The sequence below is a fragment of the Branchiostoma belcheri genome, unplaced genomic scaffold (assembly GCF_001625305.1).
Source record: "Branchiostoma belcheri isolate BF01 breed outbred unplaced genomic scaffold, Haploidv18h27 scaffold214, whole genome shotgun sequence".
NCBI classification, from domain to species: domain Eukaryota; kingdom Metazoa; phylum Chordata; class Leptocardii; order Amphioxiformes; family Branchiostomatidae; genus Branchiostoma; species Branchiostoma belcheri.
The window spans coordinates 232,885-258,114 of NW_017803647.1; the positions used below are offsets into that span (position 1 = coordinate 232,885).

Consider the following 25,230-nt stretch of genomic DNA (forward strand, 5'->3'; position numbering starts at 1 on the left):
TCTTAACTGTTATGTTTGGGCGTCCAACTCTTCTCTTACAGGTATCAGGGTTCCAGAGTAGAAGCCTACTGGCTGGTTCTTCACTACGTATTACATGACCGGCCAAGCTTAGACGTCGACATTTGACTACTGAAGTTACATTTGGTAGCGAACCGTATAACTGTTCATTAGTAGTGTGTTTCCACCATGGTGTATTGAACACCACTCGCAACATCTTCGTGTATGTTCCGTTTAGTTTTCTAGAGTCTCCTACTACAGTTCGGCTAATGTGTCTCCTACTACAGTTAAACTAAAGTGTCTCCTACAACAGTTCAACTAAAGTGTCTGCTACTACAGTTCGACTAATGTGTCTCCTACTACAGTTCGACTAATTTGTCTCCTACTACAGTTCGACTAATGTGTCTCCTACTACAGTTCGACTAATGTGTCTCCTACTTCAGTTCAACTAAAGTGTCTCCTACAACAGTTCAACTAAAGTGTCTGCTAATACAGTTAGACTAATGTGTCTCATACAACAGTTCAACTAAAGTGTCTCCTACAACAGTTCAACTAAAGTGTCTGCTAATACAGTTAGACTAATGTGTCTCATACAACAGTTCAACTAAAGTGTCTGCTACTACAGTTCGACTAATGTGTCTCCTACTACAGTTCGACTAAATAGTCTCCTATTACAGTTCAATATTGGCACCAAACTCAGAGCGTAAAATTGAAGACAGGAAGTATATCATTGTACAAGTGTAGAGAACGATAACGAAGACTCAATTACGAAATAAAAGAATAAAAGAATGTTTCTACTGCGGCTTATTTTTGTAGGCAAGGGAACAATGATTCATCTTTCATTTCAGTTTTTCACCAATCTTAAGACTAATCAATGTATATTTATTCATGATAATATGCAGCGAATTTAAATTTTTTTCTCTTTATGAAATCAAATATTCCAAGCCACAAGGAATCACGGGTAACGACATCGGCCTGTAGCAGCATATGTATCCCGTCATGCCTAGCGAGTAAACCATCCTGTTTGCATTTAAACGAAAAACATCTATCGCGAAGAAATAGTGCGCTTATTTTAAGTACCAAAACCACTTCAAACGAGGTCATGTGGGCAATGTGAGCGTGCAGCTGAACCCGATCACACTCTTCATCATATCAAAGCTTCAATAGCGCCCTGGGCAACACCACGTCTTACATAAAAGGTCGTATTGCCGTACTAATCAACTTTTCAATCTTAACGGGGTGGAAAGTGACAAGCCGTCCGCGGGCTTTTGTGCTCGCCATTGTAAAAACAGAAGATGAATAGTTCTCTACGAGATACCTAGTGGACCGTTTGAGTGCCTGGGAGCACTTATCCGAGCAGAAACGATAAAGATATGTTTGAAGTTAATACAGAAGAATCTACAGAACCTTTCACGGCAGTAAACAAATCTTTCAGGACATGTTTCCCGCACATGAGTTTGTGTTATTAGCGAGACGACCGCCTTTGTTGTTTACATTGTAAAGCTCTTTGTTTTAGCCTTCTTCTTGCAGAGAAGCTCTGCCTTGGACTGATCCCCTTCTCCCAGGTGTATTAGCTTCTTGGCTATATAAACCTTTTAAGCCGATTCGCCCGTTTATATGGGCTGAGAAAAAAATCAAGCCTTTTATGGTGTCATCCAGCGGTCGTCTGTCGCGTTATGAGCGCACCCATTCATCACGTACATTACAATCTGGCATTTATAGTTACTGCCCGGCCTCTTTTTCTTCATGTTCATTATCGCAGAAGTACATTATGTCCTCCTCTTACGATCCGGGACCAGAGTTCAACCGTCGTTATCGTAATTTTCAAATCTCCGAGCCGCGGGGAGGGTCGGGAAGTGACGGGGTCACGTGATGAAGGAACCACGGGATACATCGTGAGGTTACGGTGTCAGGCCAAGAAGTCAGAATAAACATAATAACCTAGTTTAAATCCCTCAGGTTGTTTCTATTTGATAGTCGGAGCAAGTACGCTTTTCTTGGAAGGACCCGTTAGCATTGCCATTAACTGGAGACAACTTTTTTTAAACTGGAGACAGCTTTTTATGGGCATGCCGACAGTCAATGAACAGCAACAAAGTTGAAAGCGACCATTGCTAAATTGGGGATTTGATGAGGACGCCTTCTGAATCTAAACCACATGTAGATTAAAGCTGCATCATGTAACATTAGGACGATACAAAAAGCCAATTATCTGGTCAATTCTTTACAATATATTACATTTGAAACAACCCTACTCCATTGCAAAAAGAAGTGTCATTCGGGAAGTGGAAGTGCCAACATATGACGCCTTACGAGTGTGTTTAATAGCTGGAAACACAACCGTCAGTCATGTTTGTTTGCATTCTGGTAGTTTGTGGTGGCACCACAAATAAGTGCGCCTCGTGTGGGCTGTTTTAGCGCCAAGCATAAATGTCAGAAAGGTAATATAATTGCACAGATGTGTTGAAATCTGGAAGTAACAATCTCACAAAGGTTTCTTCAAGTAGAATACATGTATTTCGATTTTTGGTGCAATGATGTTGAATAATGCCCCTTTAACAGTGTAAAATGTCTAAGTCTCTTTCCTTGGTGCTGATTGTCTGGTAGTTGTAAACTCCAAGTGAAGACCAAAGTGGCCGCCCACACACACAGAAGCATGAGTACCTCAGAGTTACCGTTCAGAAATGTCGTGACGGATTCTGTTCACATATCGCGACGGCGGACAAGCCGTGACAAAAGCCCAGCAGTAGGTGTCGGTTTAACCTTAAGGCACACGTCCCTTAAGGATCATCCTTGCGCCAAGGTAAGACAAGATAACGCTGCACCACACAAAAGAGAAATGTAACGTGAAAAGGTCGCTTTCGCGCAGGAAACATTTATTTCTGTGCTGCCTCTTTGTGTTGCACACCTCGGCGTCACGTATGACATCCCCTCCGGACCATACAGCAGAGTAGACCGTGTGATGAAATTGTGTTCAAAAGAACGTAAAGAATCGATTGAGCACAACTTCCGGCTGCTTTGGAGATCCCAACTTCAGGAATTACGCTGCATCAGGTTACTTTTGTCCCATTTGTAAAGTGATTTTAACGTAGTTTGATGGACGAGGTCTAATCTAGATGGGCAAGACTTCCACTTGACTGCATGGCTGTAGTGTGAGATGCAAGAGCAACAACGTAAGTCGTTATGAATCAACTTTAAAGTGTAATTCCTCAGCAAAGACGGGGGACGCCACAGACGTTATGCAACCTATGATCCACCGCGTGGATTGTTCATTCCTAGTTGACAAGTGAGCAAAGATTATACTTCCTGGGGGTGTATAATCGAGTCCAATTTCTCGTGCTGCAAATGACAGTTTGAAATTTCAACGCAAATTCATGTTTGTCTTCACGCAGGAACGGTTTTACTCAACGAACTGATGCTCAAACACATCCATATATGGTGGTCTGCCCCTCCAACTCTGCCTTGCTACATAATGTATATAATCCAACACCACAGAGTGTCTTCTACAGCACCAGTTACCATGGTGACAGACTCCGTTCCAGGTCATTGACCTTCTTTGTTTGCAGAAGAAGAAGGAGAGAGATATCGAGAGAGAGAAGAAGAAGAGGCAGAAGATTAAAAATAAGAGGGGGGGAAGAAGAAGAAGAAACAGAGCAAAAACAACATGTTTTCTTTCTGCGACGGTAAACATAACTACACGTAGCAGGTGCAATCGTACCAGGCAACTGCTGCCAAAACCCGTGCCATTGCGACCTGTTGGTGATCTTTCGATTCGCCCCCCGGCAGGTCCCGGATGTGACGGACCGGCCATCCGTAAACAGAAACACTAAATAGGACGTTTGGTGACAAGCTGGTGGCGCCATCGACTCTGCCGCCGCCGGACAGTTATCGGAAGATGGATGTGGATCAACCCACACGTGATTAATCGTGACGCTCCATCAGTGCCCGCGTCAGCGGAAACTTTCAATACTTATGGAAATACAGGCAGATTCCACGGTACAGTACAGATTCCACGCTACAGTACAGATTCAACGGTACGGTACAGACGTTTTAAAGGTCATAGACGAGTGGAAAAATCATGCACAGATTGTCAACATCTCTCACAAAACCTGGAAATACAGGCAGATTCCACAGTACAGTACGTTTCCAAGGTCGTACACGAGATGCCAAAAACATGCACAGATTGTCAACATTTCCATAAAAATTGAAGACCAAACAAGATATAGTGAGACAGTTGCATTTTCGGGGTGGATGATTCTGATCGGATTAGGTCAAGCTTTTGCCGAATCACATTTTGCATCAACCATATATCTGGCTTCCTTCGGTCAGTATTGGTAACATCCAAATTGTTAACAGCCCTAGAACTTCTGCTATGGCTGAACTGTCCTAGACGAGAATGACACACTCTCTACCGCAGAGACCACATAGGGAACATTTGAAAGCGGACTCAGCTTGTTGCAACGATTGAAGTATCTACAAGCCCTTCGGGCAAAGAGAGTAGGCCCATATTTCATGTTGTACAGACCTGACAAAAAGAGAGAAACACTTGTGTAATTTTCGGTACAATGATTTTTCTGCAGTCATCATCAAACTCGCCCCTCCCCCCGGCACCAGCGATTCGGCATCTCGTTCCCAAGACTGATCACCGCCGCCATCTTTAATCGCCGCCCCCCTCCCCCTTTCTCACCGAGTGCAAACAAATTGATGGCGCTGTCAGGCTGGGTGGCAGTTGAGGGATGGCTCAGCACTATTGTCTTTACGTTTCGACGTCGGTATTTCAGGACTGCTGCAGTAAGTCGTTCGATTAGAGGGAGTGCGATTGTCTAAAAATGTCGCGCGGTGACAAATGTGACGACTGAGGAACAGCCAGGCGACAATCATTCTCCATCTTGATAGCTTTTTACAAAATAGAGCTAGCGAGTCTTACGAGCTGCGTCGAAATGCAAGGAACGGGGCGATTGAACCCCATTACTACTGAATGATAGGGCTGTGCGGAAACGGGCTTAGGGAGATGAACAAATGTCTACACCGCAAAATATATGACTGAAATGAGCTGAAACAAGAAATGCTTTTAAAAAAAGCTGGCCGGCAGCCAAGATGGTCAAAGCTGGCTGGTTGGCGCGAGTGTGATGACGATGTGTGACTCAAATAATTGGTCAACTTGGTGGCTTGGATTGGACTATTGCTAAGTAGGTGTTAGACAGGCCTGACACACAGAATGGGTATAACAATGGGCCTGAGCTCTGATGCTAAAGTGAATTATTTCTTGCCACCCAACCATCGAACACCCAACCGTCGAAAAATATTCCTAAAGGTATTCAAGCAGATTGAAGAAGCTAATCAAAGGATTCATAGTGTCCTTAGTTAAGAAATCATTTCACCCGATCTAGAGACAAAGAGTAAAATATCAACAGCTAGACAGTAGCAGAGACCCTGTGGTGTAGTGTTGGATAACATTATGTAGCAGGTTGCAGGACAGAGGATATATATGAAATGAATGTGTTTGAGTAAGAATAAACAGAGCAGTAGTTTGTCAGGCTAGATCATGTGAAGGTAAACATTGTGCATTTGTTTTCCAAATATTACCTTTCTAGATTCTTGGTTTCGTTACAAATACTGCACAAAGGTTGTGAAATGAGTGATATGGATGTTGTGGACAGATTTGATTAGGTCAGCAAAGGTGGCGGCTCCTCGCGTTGTACGAGTCACACCGGATCGAACAGGCGCGTATTACCACTGCCCTGGTGTTAATGAATTTCTTCAGAAGAACCAAACGACACCCCCCTCTACACAAACATCATTACTGATCCGCAGCACTGGGAACGAGAGAGGTCGCGGTGAATGATGGGATTACCCCTGTAGGTAATGATTGACATGTAGGGAGGATGACCTTGCAACCCGACTAACGGCCCCGCAAAAAACAAATAGCCCATTTTCCACCGAACGCTGTCTTTGGAAAATCCGCTGGTCGCAGCAACTATCTATCTGTGGCCCATCTGTAGGTACTGAAATTAGGGTTGTTTTCTCGTTGGGGACATTTATTCCTTTATTAAAAACGAGATTTTTTTTCGGTGAACATCACAAAGAAACAGTTGAAGGCAACATGAAGTTAAACCTGATTGACAGTGTGTGACGAAATCTACTAGCCCATCTCTTTCCTCCAGTAGTACCAGTGTTGGTGAGCAAATGTTCTTTAGAGAAGCAAACCAGTTAATGTATCACATGAGTACTTAGCTCCACCGTATGCAGAGAGGCACAGTGATTGATGTAGATGGCCTGGGGATATTTTGAATTAAACAAACTCTCATCAATTTCTGGAATGATGCTGGCATGTAACAGAATATCGATCCCTATCAACGTCGAGTGAAAGAAATATGTCTTTTCAATCAGCAGTCCTACCAGCGTCTTGATAAGTAAGATATGGCATCACGGAGAAGGTGTTTTGGTCTATCGCCACTTCAATGTTTTCTATCAATCTGACATCTAGCTTGAACGGAGCACTATTCATCTATCTTTCCTATTGGCTGAATGTCTCCGATAAGGCTGCATGCAGGTCCCGGGTCCCAATCCGCGATAACGTTACAAACTACGCATATATGGGCTTCTGATGTACCCAGAACTGCAGCTACATGGTTCTGGATAGCCCATGCGTATCCGGAATCTTGCCCGGGGCAAGTCTAGGTTCTTTGTGAGGCATAGTCGATCCAGAACCGTGCCTGATCATAGCCCTAACTCTCTCTAGCATAGAGCTAGGTAAGGACGTTTCTGGATTCAACAGTTCCGGTAAAATGCACCCCCTCCCCAATCTAGAGACCAGCGGACAATGTCTCCCACATATATGTTTCCCAAGTCTCAATCCTACAAGCAATTGCAACGATTAACATGTATCTTAAGGTTAATTAAGAAAAGGGCATCCGAATCTGCTAACTGCTGAATCATGCTCCGAATCGGCTGGCCAAAGAATAAGCTGCTTCATCAAAGCCATGTGATTTGACTTTGCCCAAAAGTTCAACGCGTCCTAGTTTTCAACTAACATTTCACGGTCCGGGCGACGCCTACAGAACCATCCATCAAACTGTCGCTCCCTCAAACGGCATCAAAAGGTCAGATAACTTGGCTGCGTTTGACATGCATTAGCTTTTTAATGTTCCATGTCCCCGGCAGGTTCAAGTCGGCTTCTAACAGTCGTTTCGCCCGTGTACTTAACCCGCTTAACGACTTCCAGCGAGAGCGGTCCATCACACGAGAGGTGAGATCTCTGCCTGTGATAACGACATTGCCTTCTTAACACTGGGTCAATCCCACAGTCATTTAGAAGTTTCCAACCGGCTTAACAGAACCATTACTGAAGATAACTTTTGACTCAAACTAATCCCTGGAAGCATCAGTGTTAATCCGAGATGAGCGAAGAAAGAGATGAGGGGTGAGTAATATGATCAAGTCAAGGGCTTACGGTAGATTGATAATGACTTTAAATGAGGCAACGGAATCTCTGGGAATCTCTAGCAATTAGAAGAACAGGAATAAAAGTTCGTCTCTGGCAATCATCAAGTGAATTGCATATCAGACACATATGCAGAGATTGGAGTAACATTGGAAGTAACGATACCACACAATATCTCAATGCTAAAATTCGCCATGTAGTTGTGATGGGCACACCATTTCATAACAGAGCGCGCCAGTATGTGTCTGATAGCTGAACATCGTAGAGTTTGACAGTTTCCCTCTCTAACAAGCACTTAAAACATGTATACAACCATATACAGACCGCCAACGGCGTTCCCAAGACACACACACACATCGTAACGACGCAGCCAATTCCCAAAGGGGCTCGGAGTCAGACGTGGCAAGTTTACATGTACATTATCACTGTGGTAGATGCAGACATCACGACTTGCCGGGACTAGCTTTTATTGCCTTGCGGGCAAAAAAAACAGTCGGAATAAAAACGTGTTCATCTTCTGTCTACGGTAGCCGAAAGGTACTTTTGTATCTACCCGCTTTCGGAGATTCTGTATACGCCAGACTGTTCTGCAAATACAGGCGATGTTTTTCGGATCTTGACAGATATTGGTCATGTAAATAAGGACCTAATTTGCATAATGTTGCAGTGGTAAGTATCGGGAATTTATGTTCCATTTGGAAGTTTAGGGCGAATACTATAAAACATTATTTAAATCAGAACCTCATTTGCATAATATATGATAAAATGCTACTCAGTTGAAAATGTATTCATGCAAACGAGGATCTTATTTGCATAACCAATGAGAAGCATTAACACGATTCCTCCGTTAAATACGTTAACATCATCTGGCAAAGGTATGAGATCGTGGAACTCTTGTTCACCTTTCCTTACATTCTACTGCCGTGCCGGGGCGCCATGGACTTGGAGCTTCGTGCCAGTATCTAGCAAAGATTCAATTGCAACAGCTCCATTTTTCAAAAGAAAAAACATCTTGACAAAGAGAGATCGTGATACTGTTCGCTTTTCATTCGTGATCTCTGGTGACCCCACTTTACCTATCAAGCGAAGCAAAGCCTTCTGAAAGCTTCACCCGACAACAATGGTTGTAGCATCCATCACAAACGGAAGATTTTTGTGCTCCCCGGATCCGGAGTGTAGGCGAAGGTGGCCAGGTTAAGTCGGCAGGTTCTGTGTAATGTTAGCAACAAGTGGCGGAGCAGACCACGGTATTAGGTACGTAATCTGTCTGCCTGCCCCCGAGTCACAGAAAACCATTTTTGGGGGCGGCAAATTTTAATAAAGGTGGAAAAGTTTTGTGCCAGATACATATCAGATATGGTTTTCTCTTTTGCAATAACTTCCTTAAATAGTTTTTGAGCACACCTTAAACTTTAAAGCGTGCACGCGAGGAAAGTTTTGCGTAGTGAATGTATAGAAAAAGTTCCCCATTTGCGCAAGTTACAGAAATGTAGTAAGGCATTTGTTTCAAGGATGTCCAAGCAGAGCAACCTTTCTAAAAAATCAGTTTTAAGACTGATGTCTTACACATAAAACGTCGCGAAATACTTTCCACACTTCGTCTTCTAAGTAACCTCAACATCTGGGCAGCCACAAACTTTCTAAATCTTAAGGGTTTTTTTTTCAAGCGTCTGTCAATTAGACCAAATGGGTCCTAACTAGAAAGCCTCGTTTGTACCTCGGCGCCAAGCCGGCTGGCCGGAGGCTGATGCCCCGTGCGGCTATCGCTGTAGTCCCGGTGTTTTTTTTTAAAGTCCCTTCGTTAAAAACAACGACAGATAAACTAACATAGTGACCAACTAGTGCCGCTTGTATGTTACACGTAAATTCTAATGGCTACATTACACGGTTTGGAGTTTCTTTAATCTTCTGTAGTAGGTCTGCCAAAATCTGTTTGGCTGTAGTCAGTTACTAATGAAAAACGAGTTAGAGGGGTATTAGCGCATTTTTCACTTGTAGAAGTTTATCAAATCTCTTACTGGCGCAAAAATGTGTTCAAGGGTGATAATTTTTCACTATTAGAAGCCTAACTAACTGCTCTTTTTATTCTTACCCAAACACATTGATATATATGATGACCAGCTCCGTCCTGCAACTTGCTACATAATGCTACTGCACCAGTTGTCATGGTGACAGCCATTCCAGGTTACAGGTTTGGCTTAGAAGAAGGGAAAGGAGAAAGGGAGGAAAAACGACATGTTTCGCCTACGAAGGTGGACATAATGAGACTGACTGGAGCACTGTGTCAGGAAATGTCGTCCAATTACCTCAGGAATACAAATGATGCCACAGAAACCCTGACACAGAAACAGTCGTGATTTCCTTGTCAGACAGACGCCGCGCCGCTCGTTCACAGAAAACTTTTAACCACCTCGGGCTCATTTCCCGCCACTTTTTTTCCTCAGGATCAGATATTGGAGATGATTCGTACGATAAATCTGTCAGGGTTGATGGATCGAGGGGCTGCTAGCTCCTCTTCCCGCCAAATCCGCGTCCCGTATTAACTCTCAGCCCGAATCTCGTGGGGGAACGCAGGTCGATAGGGAATGGTGGGGAAGCCGCATCGACCCTTTAAAAACCCAAACTTTGCTGCGCGGAACACTAATGCATCACAGAAACTTTTCCTCCCTGTGGAGAACAACCTGGTATCACTGACAGATGTTCAGACACATGGGTTTGCCTTTCGTTAGGATTTATCCATTAAGTCGTACCGAAGAGAGTTTCTCTGCATGAAATCATCTCTTTAACAGTACACCTTATGATAGATGATAGCTTAAACCAGGCGTAAAGGTACATGCCAGCTAAGAACGGGACCTTTACATATGATTTAAGGTGTGCGTAAAGAATGGATTTTATGCAGTTAGATGGGGTATTTCATAGTCACTTCTCCAAAGTTTCAAACGTTAGATGGGGCATTTCATAGTCACATCTCCAAAGTTTCAAATCATATTGTTCATGAGGTATTGTTACGCTACTCAGTTGTTGTTGTTGTTGGACTTCATTTGCAACACACGATGTGCGTATGACGTCAGGGCGTGTATTTAGAAGATTATGCTAACTTAGCGCTGCCATATGAAAGGCAACTTGCCTTTGGCAACGCTTAACCCCCTTCTCAGGAAGATCTGATACCGACTTATCCCGCGCAAATTGGATGGCTGAGAAAATATCGATATGACGAAAATTATGCTCAGGGACCAAATCCTAGACCCAAGGCGCCGTATGTACTACTTGGAACCAATCCAGTGTGAACCCACCGTAGGTCACAAAGTTTGGAGACATTGCAGTAAACTTGATGCCTTCGTATCAAACAATTCTAAAGTCTTCTAATGTTGGCTTGAAATTTTCAGCTAGTTTATGATCCCACTGTTCATTAAGTCACGTGTTCTATTTGCATAACGTGACGTCACAGAAACCGTGGATTGCTCATTCCTTGATAAAAACTGTTGAACTGTAAAAAAGTTGGGTGAGTCCATTTTTTGTGTTGAACATTACAATTCAAACCTGTTTCAAAGTCTTCTGATGTTGTGATTCAAGTTTTATTTCTTGTCTTTCTGTTTCTATAGCAAACACAGTATACGTTTTAACAGGGTAACACACCTGTCAACTGCTCTGTTTGACTGTTTTATTTATTAGTTTGGCCATTTCCCAAGGTTGGAATGAAAGAGCTCAGTGATATCATTGATTTCTGAGTGGCTACAATCAATTAGGTAGTGCCGGAGCAACGTCCCAGAATCACCGAGTTCTCGCCATCCATCGCTATCTGTCATGGGGCGACGGGACCTAATAATAATAATAATAATAATGGTTTATTCGTCATTCATCACTTGCACAGAAAGGCAGGTTCCATGTAATTGGGACCTGAAGTGCTCTGCCAATTACAATTGATTAATTAATAAAAGGTTAGCACACATTAAAATCATTATACATCATTAATTATTAATATAAGATACGTTAAAAGGTCGTTCATTTAAAATATCAGATGTACACATGAATTACAGACAGGGTAAACGATTATGAACAGTAAAATATATATGTAAAATGCGTACTCTGAAGTAAAAGCTAGGAATTCAGCATCCGAATCATGTAAGGGATCGCACTAGATCTATATCTTTCAGTTCTACAGAACACAGAGTCTAGTTTGTGGGATGAGCGGGTCGTCCTGCCGCTAACCGAGGTTCTAGACGGTGGCAGTAGATGACGGTGCAGCTTAGAGTGTTCAAGGGACTTGGCAAAGGTCAAAGTCAGTTTCTCACGGCGGGTCTTAAGTGATGGTAGGTTGAGCTGCACGCAAGCTTTGGAGTAGGAGATGAAATCAGCACCCAAGATGACCCGCAACGCTCTACGCTGGACGTTCTCGATTCTCCTACAGAGTTTAGTGGTCAGTCCAGGATGCCACACTGGGGCCGCGTACTCCAGTACCGGACGGATGTAACAGGTGTACACTGTAACGAGGTCAACAGCTGGAACGCGGAAGTGCTTTAAGTTACGAAGTAGGTATAGACGCTGGTTCGCCTTGTTATAGATGGAATCAATGTGGGTATTCCATTTCAGGTCAGACTGGAGGTACAGTCCCAAGATCTTCATTACATTGACCTGTTCAAGTTCTATGTTGTTTATCTTAAGTGGTGGGGGTATGTACAATGTCTTGGAAAACTGGACGTGTAGGACTTTGCACTTACGCGGGTGTAACACCATGTCGCTTTTGTGTGACCACGTGTCCAGATCAGTTAAGTCTTGTTGTAAACTGGAAGGCTTTAAGATTGGGTTTCTAGCTTCGAGAAGGTTTAAATCGTCAACAAACTTCCAGTGCTTAGAAGCGGCTTGCGCTGCGGCACTGTTGATGTACGCAATGAATAGTAGGGGTCCAAGTAGAGTTCCTTGCCGTAGACCACAGGCTACAGTCATGCTTTCGGAGAGAGTTCCGTGGTAACGGACTACTTGACTTCTGTCCCTGAGGAAGTCCACAACCCAGCTGGTGAGGGAAGGCCTCAGACCGAGCTCGATTAGGCGTTGAATGGCTACATTGTGGTTAACGCGATCGAACGCTTTACTATAGTCAGTTGATACCAGCGAGCACAACATTCCTGGTTTGTCTGTAGCCTTGAAGATTTCATTGGTCAGGTCGAGGAGGCAATGTGTAGTAGATTTGCCCTTTAAACATCCGAATTGTTTAGAGTCAATTTGGGGTAAGATGTCCGAGATGACCCACTGTGCGATAAAACTTTCCGCGACTTTGCCCAACAACGATGTTAAGGAGATAGGTCGAAGCTCATTAATGGCTCATAACCTTTTTTTCTCTCCTCTATTCCAACATTTATTACAAGACAAGGCGACGGCACACTCAAGTTATCAGTTTATTTTCATGCCGCCACCAACGCAGACAAACGAATGAACAGACAACAGACATACTCATCTGCACCTGGGTAAAGTGAGGAAATTCGTGTTTTCCTGAAGCCCCGCCTACTTTCGGTCAAAACACAGAAATATGCAAATATTTGATGGACATGCAGCAACCCTCTCATTGGTCGAACCGCGTACCGCTAATTGCCATTCTCTCATTGGTTGAGCTTCTAATATCATTGTGAAGGACATTCGGGATCGGTCTGTTACGCCACACGACAGCACTGGCGTGACAGAACCTTTACCCCCTGGCGCTAGGGGTCGCTTTAGATCGTTAAGAGTGGGTAGGCCTCACCTTTCTCACAGAAGCGTCCTGTCCAGCCGTCCTCACAGTTACACTGCCAGGGCTGGTGACACGTGCCGTGCTGGCACCCCGGGAACAGGTCACACTCCTGGCACAGCTCTCCTGTCCATCCCGGCTGGCAGCTGCAGACATTCAGTTAATTAGATTACTTAGTAATTGTAAATTGTAAACTTCATTGCATAATAGTTGTAGCAGGTACAATGCATGGCAAGTTCTTCAGAAGTACTAGATATCAAACAGTGCTGCTGATGAGTTTTATATATCAAGACTAACACCACACTAAATTTTCTTAATATTGTTGATACAACATATATGACAACGACTCTTTTTTAATACAATTGCATTGAATGCCTTTAGATAATTTTTTAAAAACATCCCACACAGAGGGTACTTATACAATTCCTTCAAAGCAACAATGTAGCTTTTGACTACATGAAACATGCATTCAGTAAGAATCAGAAACGCTACGTTTGTCGAAATCGGGATGTCACAACCACTTTCTGTACTTTCAACGTCACAGAAAATTTGCTCACACGGTACCAAACTTTCTTGTTATCCGTTGATAACGTAATCGCTGCTAGAGGCGACAGAACAGGGGCATTTATCACAGCACAGATCTGTGACTAGTTAATGGCAATCTCCCCGTGATACAAGCCCGATATCCCCTGTAGCACCGCCCTACCAGACGACCAGACCCGTCTTTCAGACGACACTTTCCTGCATGCCTCACTCCCTGACAGGGCCGGGCCGCTGATTCATAGCCTCGGCCATCCGCCTGAGCGATTGCCTGCCTCCATTCGCGGGAAACCATTGATAGAATGGCAGGTAGATTGGGAGGAATAGTTCACTCAGTTGGCAAATTGGTTACAGATTGAAAGAAACGTTTGGGGGTAATTTGTATTTTATCTCTGCCGAGAGAAAATTTCAAACGGACGACGTTTTCTATTGACGGTGTCTTCTCGGACGTCCGAGCACATCATGGCCGCCCTGACAGACGTCATAGCGGACTGAATCAGACGTAAATTTCCATTCGGACATTTCTGAGAAAAGATCGTTTCTCTTGATCTGTGCTCGCGTCTGTGCGCCCAACATTTCGATAGTTACTGCACACGTTCGTAGACACACAGACAAACCTCTGTTGAAGCAACATTGACTATACGTGATATCAAAAGAGAGTCATTGCACGTCTTCTTTCAATGCCCGGTTATGGAATTTACTACAGGATTATAACTAGGATGACTTTTCATGATTTTGACAGGGAGATGTAATAATAAAGACTTTAAAATAGATAACGATAACACCCTTGTGCACTTCCGAAAAAACGCAGCACATTTTCGATATAAAGACCATGTCCATGACTCAAGCCAGTATCATAATCTTTTGTTATCACTGTGCCTTGAGGTATCGTATCTCAGCACATCGCCACACCACTGTGTTTTGATCTTCCTGATCTATAATATCTCTCTCCGCCGTATGCTAGCAGGTCGTTCTGTAGTGTGTTTGTAACATGATGACTCCATCTGGAGACCCCCGGAGGTTATTTTCAAGGTGGTTTTCGAGGAAGTCGTTTCGTATCTGACGCTTTGCTAGCGGCGTTTATATTATACTACTCTCCACAAAACACGCCAGTCTTATGGTGTCAGCGTGAGGTGAAGGTCTCAACACGTCACTTGGAAGGGTTCACGTCATCATACTGATGCGGTGCGCCGGTGACTGTGGCCCGGCGGTTTACGGTCTAGATCTGATGGTCACCTGCGTGCCACATAGCACGTCGGCAGAACGTACTGCACCTGCGCAGAACCCCGTATTTTCGCGTTTTTCGTTGGGTTTTTGGTCACGTTGCATCAGAATTTTGCCTGTTGCAGAGGATATTCTTTCCGACATAACATTTAAAAACTACTGTCGAAATGCTAACCTTATGGTATGCATGGTATGAGCGCATGGTATGAGCGAATACAACCTTATATGAGGCATTCTGCCGAAATGCTCATGATGTACAATACTTTACGGGTTTCGCGCAGGTGCAGTACGTTCTGCCGACGTGCTGTGGCACATGACGTTCTGGGATTCAGCGCAGGCGCAGTACGTCGTGTCCTCAGCACGTCGGCAGAACGCTCTGCGCGTGCGCTAAACCTGTAAAGTTGTCCAGAACGTCTCTTTTAAAATCGTATTCGTGTATTTTTATCAGGATGACATCCCGTCTATAGTTTTCAACCGTTGTGTCGGAAAATACATCTCATCTTCATTCTTCTATTTTAGCTTTTTTTTCCCTTTTATGTTGTTTGTTAAGTATAGGTTGTTAGTGTTATTGTAACAGTAGGTTATGTTATGCGTTGTAAGATGTCTGTAACTTTTATGACTCCAGGAAGACTAGTGTATTATACAATGTACTCACTAATGGAGATCTGTCAAATAAACAATATCTAGTATACTCTCCAAGCAGAGGTTTGGGTTTGGGGATATTTTGGCGTGTGTTTTTAGGATTTTTTATCAGGGTTCTTTTTTTGCACCATAATCCCAACCCCTTCCTCTGCTTGGAGAGTAACGAAAACCGTGAAAAAGCCGGGTTTAGAGCAGACGTGCAGTTCTGCCGACGTGCTTTATAGTGTCTTTTCCAACCCCCGACCACACCCAGACCCCACCCCAGGGGTACTACAGTACAACACTGACTACTGCACAGCTGGTTAGTTATGTATGGCAGCAGTAACTCAAGCTGTGATGTTGTGATGGACAGGGCTGCGTTGTGCCGGGGGGACATCACCCGATATCGTGGGAACGGGCGCCGCGTTAACGCGTTTTGCTCTGACGTGTCTATATTTGTCCGGAACAACAGACCCCGCCCTGCCGCATCTGACACAACCGTCAAACGTCACGTACGGACGATAAGATATTATTTGGCGGGAATTTCGCGTTGACAGCACGTACTGCGCCTGCGCGAAACCTGTACTGTAGTAATGTATTGTGCATAGCACTTCGGCAGAACGCCTCTCTTGAGGTTGTATTTCTTTTTGCATTTATAGTTTTCAAATGTTGGTTTGGATTATGGAAAAAAATTCTCTGCTGGCAACGGGAAAAATGACATAATCATATCTGGCAAATGACTGATTCTTGCTAAAATATATGCATCTAGTCAAAAGCTACGTTGTGGCTTTGAAATAATTGTATAGATACCCTGTGTGAGATGTTTTACATTATTCTGATGTATACATACATAGTACAAACTACTTACACAAAAGTGAGATATATTTTGTCTGACCTCTTCGACAATTCTCTCATTACCTCAATGAAAAGTGGCCAGCAGCCAACTTCAGCTTTCATGAATAAAGAGTGGTTCATAGAAAAGTTGTATTTGGTTTACTAGTATTTTGTATTATATAAGATATGTCGTTTGTATTGATGATGCTGAAATTGTTTATTTCAAACTCGTGCCCGAGGGCTTATTGCACATACAAAAGGAACATTTGATATAAGTACAAGCAGGTAATACATAACTAGACACAAGAAATCCAAACTTCTACATCTACTGGGCTTGACTTCTTTTTGAAGACAGAGGAAGACAAAAGATCCCACTTGTTCTGTAATGTGTGGGTTTTCGGATGTTAAGATAAGAGTAATGCTAGAAAGGTAACATTTGCAAAGCAAATGATAATGTTTACCTTCGCATATGGTCTGCTCTGTTAATTCTTACTCAAACACATATATATGGTCAGACAGGAGTATAAATCCCTCCTACTATAAAATTGCAACATTATGAGACGTCAACAAATCAGGTCATTGGCCAGGTCAGTGTTTGGAACGGAAGAAGAGGAAGAAACGTAGCAAAAACAGTATGTTTTCTTCGGTAAACATAATAAGAAAAGGTCTTACAGGCACTCCCCTTCCTCCTCACAGTACCCCCAGATGTCGTGACAGCCGGGTTTACAGGACACAGCTGAAACAACGAGAGACTGGAGTCAGTAACAAGTACACAACAACATGTCTGACACAACAAGGACATCATCAACAAACGTTATTATCATCATGTCATCTTGTTATTGTGATATACCTAACGGTACAGCAGTACAACGCACTTATCAGGTCAAAGAAAACATTTGCCGTTATGAAATAAAGACTAAGCTAACTACAAAGAATTGGGACTTACCCCAAATTTTCGGTTGACTCCATGACTCCATTGAGTCCCAATTCTTTGTAGTTAGTGTTGGAACTTAAAGCTTAGTCTTTATTTCATAATGACTTGTACCGACATAGATGAACTTTCATGCTAAAACATTTGCCATTTTCCAACACAATATTGCAGTGCCTAGGCTAAGGCCTCTATTGTATCCAGAACAGTGCCTGTCTAGTTCCATGCCTGGATGGGTTGGGGCACGGTTCTGGATAGTCTCTGCGAATCTAAGTTCAGCCAACAGACACAGTAAAGGCATCTTCCATCCAATTTCAGGGCGGCAAAACAGAATGAAATATTTTGGATGAGGAAATCTGTCTGATATAACAAAAAAATTAACTGCCATTTTTGACCACATTTTTCTCATCATATCACGCACGTAACTTTTTTTTTTTTGGGGGGGGGGGGGTATCGCAATTTAAAAGCTAAAACCAGCAACAACTACTGTTTTTTGTCGGCGACATCGAATTTTTGTCTCACAGTCACAGATATCAGTTTCCTATGGGATAAGATTCATTCAACTTACTACCTTAAAAGAATGACCAGAAAATTGACTGAAAATACAGTTTTGCCGCCCTGAAATTACTTTGGATGCCTTTTATAAAATCCTTGCAAGAGGACATACACGTACAACTCTTTTAAAACACCCCATGGCCCCTTCTGCAAGTAGAGCTATATGTGACACTTTGTGATAAGATCATGACAAGATTTACTTCATTCACAACATTCAAAGGATATACATAAAGAGAGAGAACGTTATCTTCCAGTGCCAGGCATACACTTCCTTAAGTCTAGTGTCATTCACCAGTTCAGCAAAATGAACACTAGGTCTCTTCTCAACAGTTCGCAGAGGCTCAGAAATAAAAAAAGAATCCACTTTTTCAAAGAACAATTTTCCCACATAATACGTGTATCACTGACATTTTTTTCGTCTTCGGTAAAATGTCTAAAACGATGTCTGCTCCTTCTATCCATTTTCATCTGGAAAGTTCCTCTAGTACCTTTCCTTTACTGTAAAAAGGATGCTTTTATTCTTTCCAATTCCAACACTTAGCAAGCATCGCCATTCTGGATAGCAAATGTCCCTAAACTGTACCAATTATACTGTGCGCTTATTGTGAAATACCATGTAGACTATATAGCTATAACATTAATGTGTTTTTTTTGTCAACTTTTTGTATTGTTGGGACTTTCTTTAAGTTTAACTAGCGAACACCACACGACTGCTACATCTATGAGCTTACATGTCTAATTTCTCTTACAACCTATTATGCTTTCAACAATGTAATACAGACCATTCATTCCTTCCCGAACGAAATGTACCTATAACTACAAGTATACGAAGTACTTGCAATTGCTTGCAACTTAATGGCACATTCTGTGGTAATTTTACGGCTATACCCGGCAAACTTATTACCGAGAATCGGAACATTATCTTACAAATCTTCCCCATGTCTATTGAAGGAGGGCTATTTGTAGCCACACAAAATTGGTTCCGTCTATACCAGCTATATGTTCAACACACTTCGTTGCTGTAATATTACACTAAATATCTTACTCTTAATAAATGAGATTTCTTTGCGGTATTTGGAGACATAACTTTGCATTTTCAAACGCCAAATGGTGCAACATGCCTCCAATATAATCATAATCCGTATAACAATGCTATAAGCGTCGACAACCAAAATAAAACAGTTATGAAGTGGTTACCAATTATAATATAGGTATCCCCCTATTGTAAGAATTCTACCCATTTAATCGATCAAAATGTGGAATACCTGAAGTAAAGAATAAATAAAAATGAATAAATGAATGAATGAATATCAATAAAGGACATGTTCTGAAACAACAGTTAAAAATGCCCAAATAAAGAAATCAAAACACACTAAAGCTAAGAATTCATGAGTACCGTTACTATAGCAACATACGATGCATGGTTTCTTATTGACAATAAAATCTTATCACACCTAACAGGCTCATCTTCCCTAACTGATAATAGACACTTGGCGAGTGTAGATCCTCTAAGGAGATCCTCAATCAGTTTATCAGTAGCAGCAGTATTGACAAGATAATTCCAACTTCCTTAAGAATCACACACTAATAACCTTACCCTGGCAATCAGTCTTAAGCTTAAGAAGATGAAAAAATATCCAGGTCTTAAACTTTATCTTAGTGCTGCGCTCACTCGGTGGCTTTATTCGGTGGTTATAGCAACTGACAAGGCTTTATCACACCATATTCACCTCGGGGCGGGTCAATAACCCCTAACTGTTGGATTTTAAATCATCGCCGAATGGTGGTCGATGTATTTTTGCTCTGTTTCTTTATACTTCTCCGTTTACAAAATGGAGGGGGAAACAAAACAGGTGATTGAGTTACCAATGCTTATTGTCTCCCCTGTAAAATACGAAATACATATTATAGGGAGAATATAGATAACTATTATGATGAGAAAATATACTATAACACATTTGAGTAATTGTTGGTATGACATCCAAGTAAGCATAAACGCATGGAACCGGAACGCCAGTTTCGTAGACCACTCTAAGGCTGTGACATAACTTGGTTGCATGACATAACTTTTGTAATTAGGTCTCGCAATCATTTTCTATGTACCGTAATTCATCAATTTATATACGATATTGATTATCATATCGTTTTACCCAGTGCCGTTACAAATTAGATTGCGATGACATCATACAATGATCATATTGCCTGCAATAAACCGTTCAACTAGCTAGGCCCATTGTTCGTATTGTATGTCCTATACCAGGTCGTTAAAATGGCAATAACAATTCTCGCTAAACACACTGAGTTTCTATAGGAAAAGACCTTGGGCAGTCGTATCGTTGATAAAGTGTGCTTTTATAATAGCCATGTTGCATAATGACCGTACTGTAGACTTTGGTGGAAGATCTAGCGGCAGTGCTTTCCTAATATTATCGCACCTCGAGGCCAAATTAAAGGCATCCAATGCAATTTCAGGGCGGCAAAACTGGAAATATTCTGAATAAGGCAATCGGTATGATATTGTTACACTTGAATCAGTATTCCATACGTTAGGCCTATAAAACTGCAGAAACAAGCCCCAAGATTAGTCCTTTATTTTCTGGGTGGTACCCTAAAGATCAATCCAGGTCCTCCCAGTAGCCGTTTTTCGTCAGGATTTTTGGGATTTTCGCTCCATGAATGTCTATATACATTGGGACAATGTTGTTTCAACTTAGTATTTCGATAATCGACAATATTGACTTTGAAACATCTGGTTTCCAAGCCCTAAAAACTGCACTGAATGCCTTTATTAAAGCCCGAGTGTCCCTTTAGTGCGAAAGCTCTCAAATAGACCGGCTATCACACTTCCGCTCTCCAGCTTAGTGAATATTTAAAAGCTCATCGAAACCTACGACGTTAAATCTGGTCCATAAAAAGGGGGGAAACAACAACTGACTCCTGACCGCTAGCATATGTCGTTCTGACCGGCAGTTATGGTCCCATTCGGCTCCGTGTTCAAACGACATGCGGAAAATTGGACGGCGTGTAAAACGCGCACATCCTCTTTAGTTTTACAGCAGTTCCGTTGTTAAAGCGGCGCAGTCCAATCAGTTACAAGCCGTATCATGTACTGTACATTATGATGTAGTCACGGAACGTTAGCCTCAGTGCGACGGAGCCATATAACCTGCTTATCGTTACAGTACTAAGACCCATTAAACATGCAGTCGCTACGGGATTTGGGCGACCGTTAACCTCATTTGTTGTCTGTATTAGGTTCTGATGGTCTTCATGACTACAAATCACGGCATTACGATCCATGTTAGAACCGCTGTCGTCAACGGGGAAGACAAGTATGGCAACCAGTTTGCGTGCACGTGAGCAGGTAGTTTCAAACTCAGGGATCAAAATACTTTTCTTCTGCATACCTGCACTGGTGTAGGTAACATTGAAAGCTACCTGCACCAGATACATTTTACCTGCACCACTCAGACTTTGAGAAGTGTACTAGTAGATCGTGCTAAAAACTGTTCAGAAACCATTGCCATTATTTCTTTAACACTGTATAGGTGGTAACAGTAAATGCAGCAAATAAAAATCCATATACACCTACTGTATATGAGCGCAGTACATGGCCCAGTGCGGATACTCGTAGATATCAGAAATACCTGCACAGCTCAAAGTTTACCTACACTAACTTGCATATACGATGATATTATCCAGTACATGGACCAGTGCAGATTAGGTGCACGTAGACATGCACAGCTCAAATTTTACGTGCACTAAGGTGCATATGCACCCAATATTTCGAACCCTGTTAAACTGCAAGTGGTCCTTGGTGGCAAACCTACAGCGTGTATGTACATGTAAGCATGTATATAATATGTATGGATAGCTCTCAATACATGCGTTAGTATGATTCGTACCCATGAAAACCCATGGTGTAGATATTGTGTACGCTAGAGTGAAACGTTTGAGAGTTTGGCCTTTACATCTTTGGTACAAGCCAATCAGTGCAACCCCACCTTTACAACCAGAGCTACTCCGTGATCTTCACGAAGAAGAAATGCTTTTCAAACTAGAAAAAAATAAATTCAAACTAGAATTAGAAACAAACTAGAATTCAGACATATCAGACCTCCATGAAATAGCTAAATCTTTTGCAATCCCCTTCTACTTATATCATGCATGAAAAACAACACCCAACCACGGAAGAAACCAACCGTTGAACGTGATGATATTCATCACAAAGTGGATATGTACGTTCCATGTGCCACATGACATGCACACCTTCTCCAAGATACAGGCTACAATTAGAAACACGCCCACCACTGCTGACCTTTTTCTAAGCCCGTGCCTATTCCCCATTCTCCAGACGCGGCCAATGTTACGAGTTCCCCATGCAGAGCGGTTTTATAGTCCCCTGGATCAATGAGAAATCCCTTTTTTTCTTTCATTTCGCTTTGGCAGACCCACGGGTGGATGAGTATATTTCTTTTCATGGAGCTGCGGAAATAGTAAGCTCATCAATTTCGGGGAAACCTTCCCGCAGATGATCGATTTCTCCTGGGCATAACGACATTTTTGCATCCCCGGAATGATGATTCGGAGCCATGTGAGTTTGATGAGTTAACACTCGAATGATTGTTTTCGCTCGGGGGAAATAAACGCGTGAGTGGAATACAGACGGAATCAAAAGCAGGGTTTTGATATTTTCCTGGGTATTCCAAAAGTTCAAGAAAGCAATAAGCAGGTACTTTGTTTTTTTAGCATGAAAGTTCATCTGTGTTGGTACAAGTCATTATTATCATCAACATTTAGGTAAGTTTCAATTCATTCCAGTGTTGGCAGTTTAAGTTTAGTCTTTATTTCATAATAATTTGGTTTTTTTTTTGTTTTTTTTTTTTCAATTTCTGGATCAGGTACAGCGTAGGTCTGTGACGTAACTACTAATACATGACGTCACGGAAACTTCTGATTGGCCGAATGCTGTCGGTAAGGTCGTTTGTTTATTTGAAGTCAATCTTTACTACATGGTTTCAAGTCTTGCTCGAGTCATCGAAAAGTACCAACTCAACATTATCTCTCACCGTACAAAATCCGTTCTTTAAGCACTCTTAAATAATACGTAAAGGTCCCCTTTTTGACTCAAGTGCGCTTAAAGATATGCTTCCGTGTAATGGATCTATTGCATGGTGCAGCAAAGTCATTAAGCACTTAACCGTCTCCAAAAATGACGAGTGACTCCAGTGATTTCTGACTAATTTAAATCTCTCACAAAAGACCCAAGCTGGGACGACAGCCACCTGCCGAAAGGGAGTACTTCTCTAAGGCTTCCAAACTGTTTTCAACCTTGTAAATAGCATAATATAGTCGGGTCGATTTTCCCCACTGCTCGGACCATTTCTGCTCCATTATCTTGCTATCAGTTCCAAATTTTCCACCCTCTTCCCAACCATGAGAGAGTAGTAAGAACAATTAACCCCAGGCGGCGCTAACCTGTAATGTAGGACTATGGGGACACCCCATCCATTAACCTACCGCTGCCCTTCCCGTGGTTCCATCTTCGAGATGTTTGGGTTTGAAAATAAACCGTTAAACGGTCGTGCGCGTCACAACGCGGTACCACACGTCCGTCGTTTGCGTGGCGGAGCAGGTAATGCATGATAACTATGCTCGCAATTCTTACATCAAACTTACACATAGAGCAGGCAATGTTTTCTACTCTTTGCGCATGCTTCTGTACGTATAGCCTATTCAGTATAGCATCAAATCTCGCATAAAACGAAGAGACAGTAACGTTACTTGTACATATTTCTTTTTTATTCTGAAACGTTAGTAACACCAAATTGGTAAATGTAGGAGTTAGCTAAATCTTCAAGACCATGGTGGCTATAGCTGGTTACAGGCGGCCAGTAGACTCTCCTTGCCACCGATGAAATTGCTTTTACATTAAGAGATAGCTACGGAGTACAAAACGAAAGAAATACTCCGCTCTACAGCGCAGTAATTCAATGAATGTATGTCGGATCACATTCATAAGTTCTAGCATGAGACTTTTTGGGTAGCAATCTTTCTTGCTTGGTTTCACTGCACAAAATCCATTCTTTATACATCTTACATGCACACGTCCCGGCTTTTGGATAATCCCCCCGAATTTCCTGTCTACTCTGTAACTATAGTGGGCCTGGGAGTGAACATAAGCAAAATAAAGTTGACTTCAATTTGTCATACAATATTTCCCAAAAAACAGGTTGGGACAATTCATCCTCACTTCGGGACAATTGAAATTTGTTTCTGGGACAGTGCTGGCACAATAGGAAGAAAAGTTAATTTCGAGGCCTGCATACGTCCTTCGCCTTCCACAAACGGTATTGCCGAAATGTTCGATCAAAGCCTAAAGTATGTCGTCTAGTTGCACAGCTATCTATCTCCGCCAGACCAATGTCACTGCCATTAGTTATCCCGATCGAGGTTCGGGAGAGAGAGGAGAGAACTGGAGTCTGTTAGAACATATGTCACGAGGTGCCTACAAGCGACCATCGCTTTTTTGGCAGTGAAACTGCACATGGCTATTACGGTAATCCTCCGTACGGTCGGCGGTAAGAGCACATGAGAGGTGCCGGGTTGTTGATTGCGGTCGCGCGCGGTGGAGGGAAAGACTTCGTCCATACGTCCGCGGAGCGCAGGAAATGTCGCTCGGAGCAAAAGGTGTCCGCGGAGTTGGGATAACGCATCATCTACACGGGTAAGCACGAGGGGCAAGGGCGAGATGCAGACGTGAGGAAGCTACAAGCGCTCGAGGATGTGTGTAATGTCTAAGTGCGTAAGCCGGGGGCATCGGCCACAGCGGGCAAGTTCTGAGTGTATTTAAGCTGGTAGTATGGCCCATAGCTACGACTGGACAGAACAACCACTGCCCGACATCGTATCTTCAAGCACAACATAAAGCATGATTAAAGCCTAAAGGTACACGCAATGGAAGAAACGGAACATTTACGCATATAATTTTACGCATATACACCGGTGTCCCGGTGCAATAGCTGAATCGGGTAGAGTACTTGCTTTGTAACCGGGAGGTCGTGAGTTCAAACTCCGGCCGGGTCATACCAAAAACTTTGAAAATGCTACCTCCTGCTTTCTCTGCTTAGCCTTAGCACTAAGCATCTATGAGAAAGAGTATGGGAAGGTCAAAAACACTACCCCCCTGCTCTAGCGCCTGCACAACTGTGTGGCTCAAGGGCTACAGAAATGGAGATGTGCACCACCCCTATGCTCAGCACAGAGTGGAAAGAAAGTGCACGCCGTTGTTTCTTTCATAAAATCGTTGCATACTGTTTCATACAGAAGACATATTCTTCACCAATAACGTAACCCTAGTGCTTTGTA

General features: G+C 42.7%; 1 protein-coding gene across 4 annotated transcripts in view; it reads right to left on the bottom strand.

Moving 5' to 3' along the window:
* Positions 1-25,230, bottom strand: part of LOC109469993 (delta-like protein C) — a 62,262-nt gene that overhangs the window by 14,066 nt on the left and 22,966 nt on the right. For all 4 annotated transcript variants that reach the window (XM_019768762.1, XM_019768760.1, XM_019768761.1 and 1 more), the window contains exons 3-4: positions 17,052-17,115; positions 13,176-13,306 (exon numbers count right to left, since the gene is read on the bottom strand). In XM_019768762.1, coding sequence (XP_019624321.1) covers positions 13,176-13,306; positions 17,052-17,115 — 195 coding nt within the window. The remainder of the gene's footprint in view (positions 1-13,175; positions 13,307-17,051; positions 17,116-25,230) is intronic.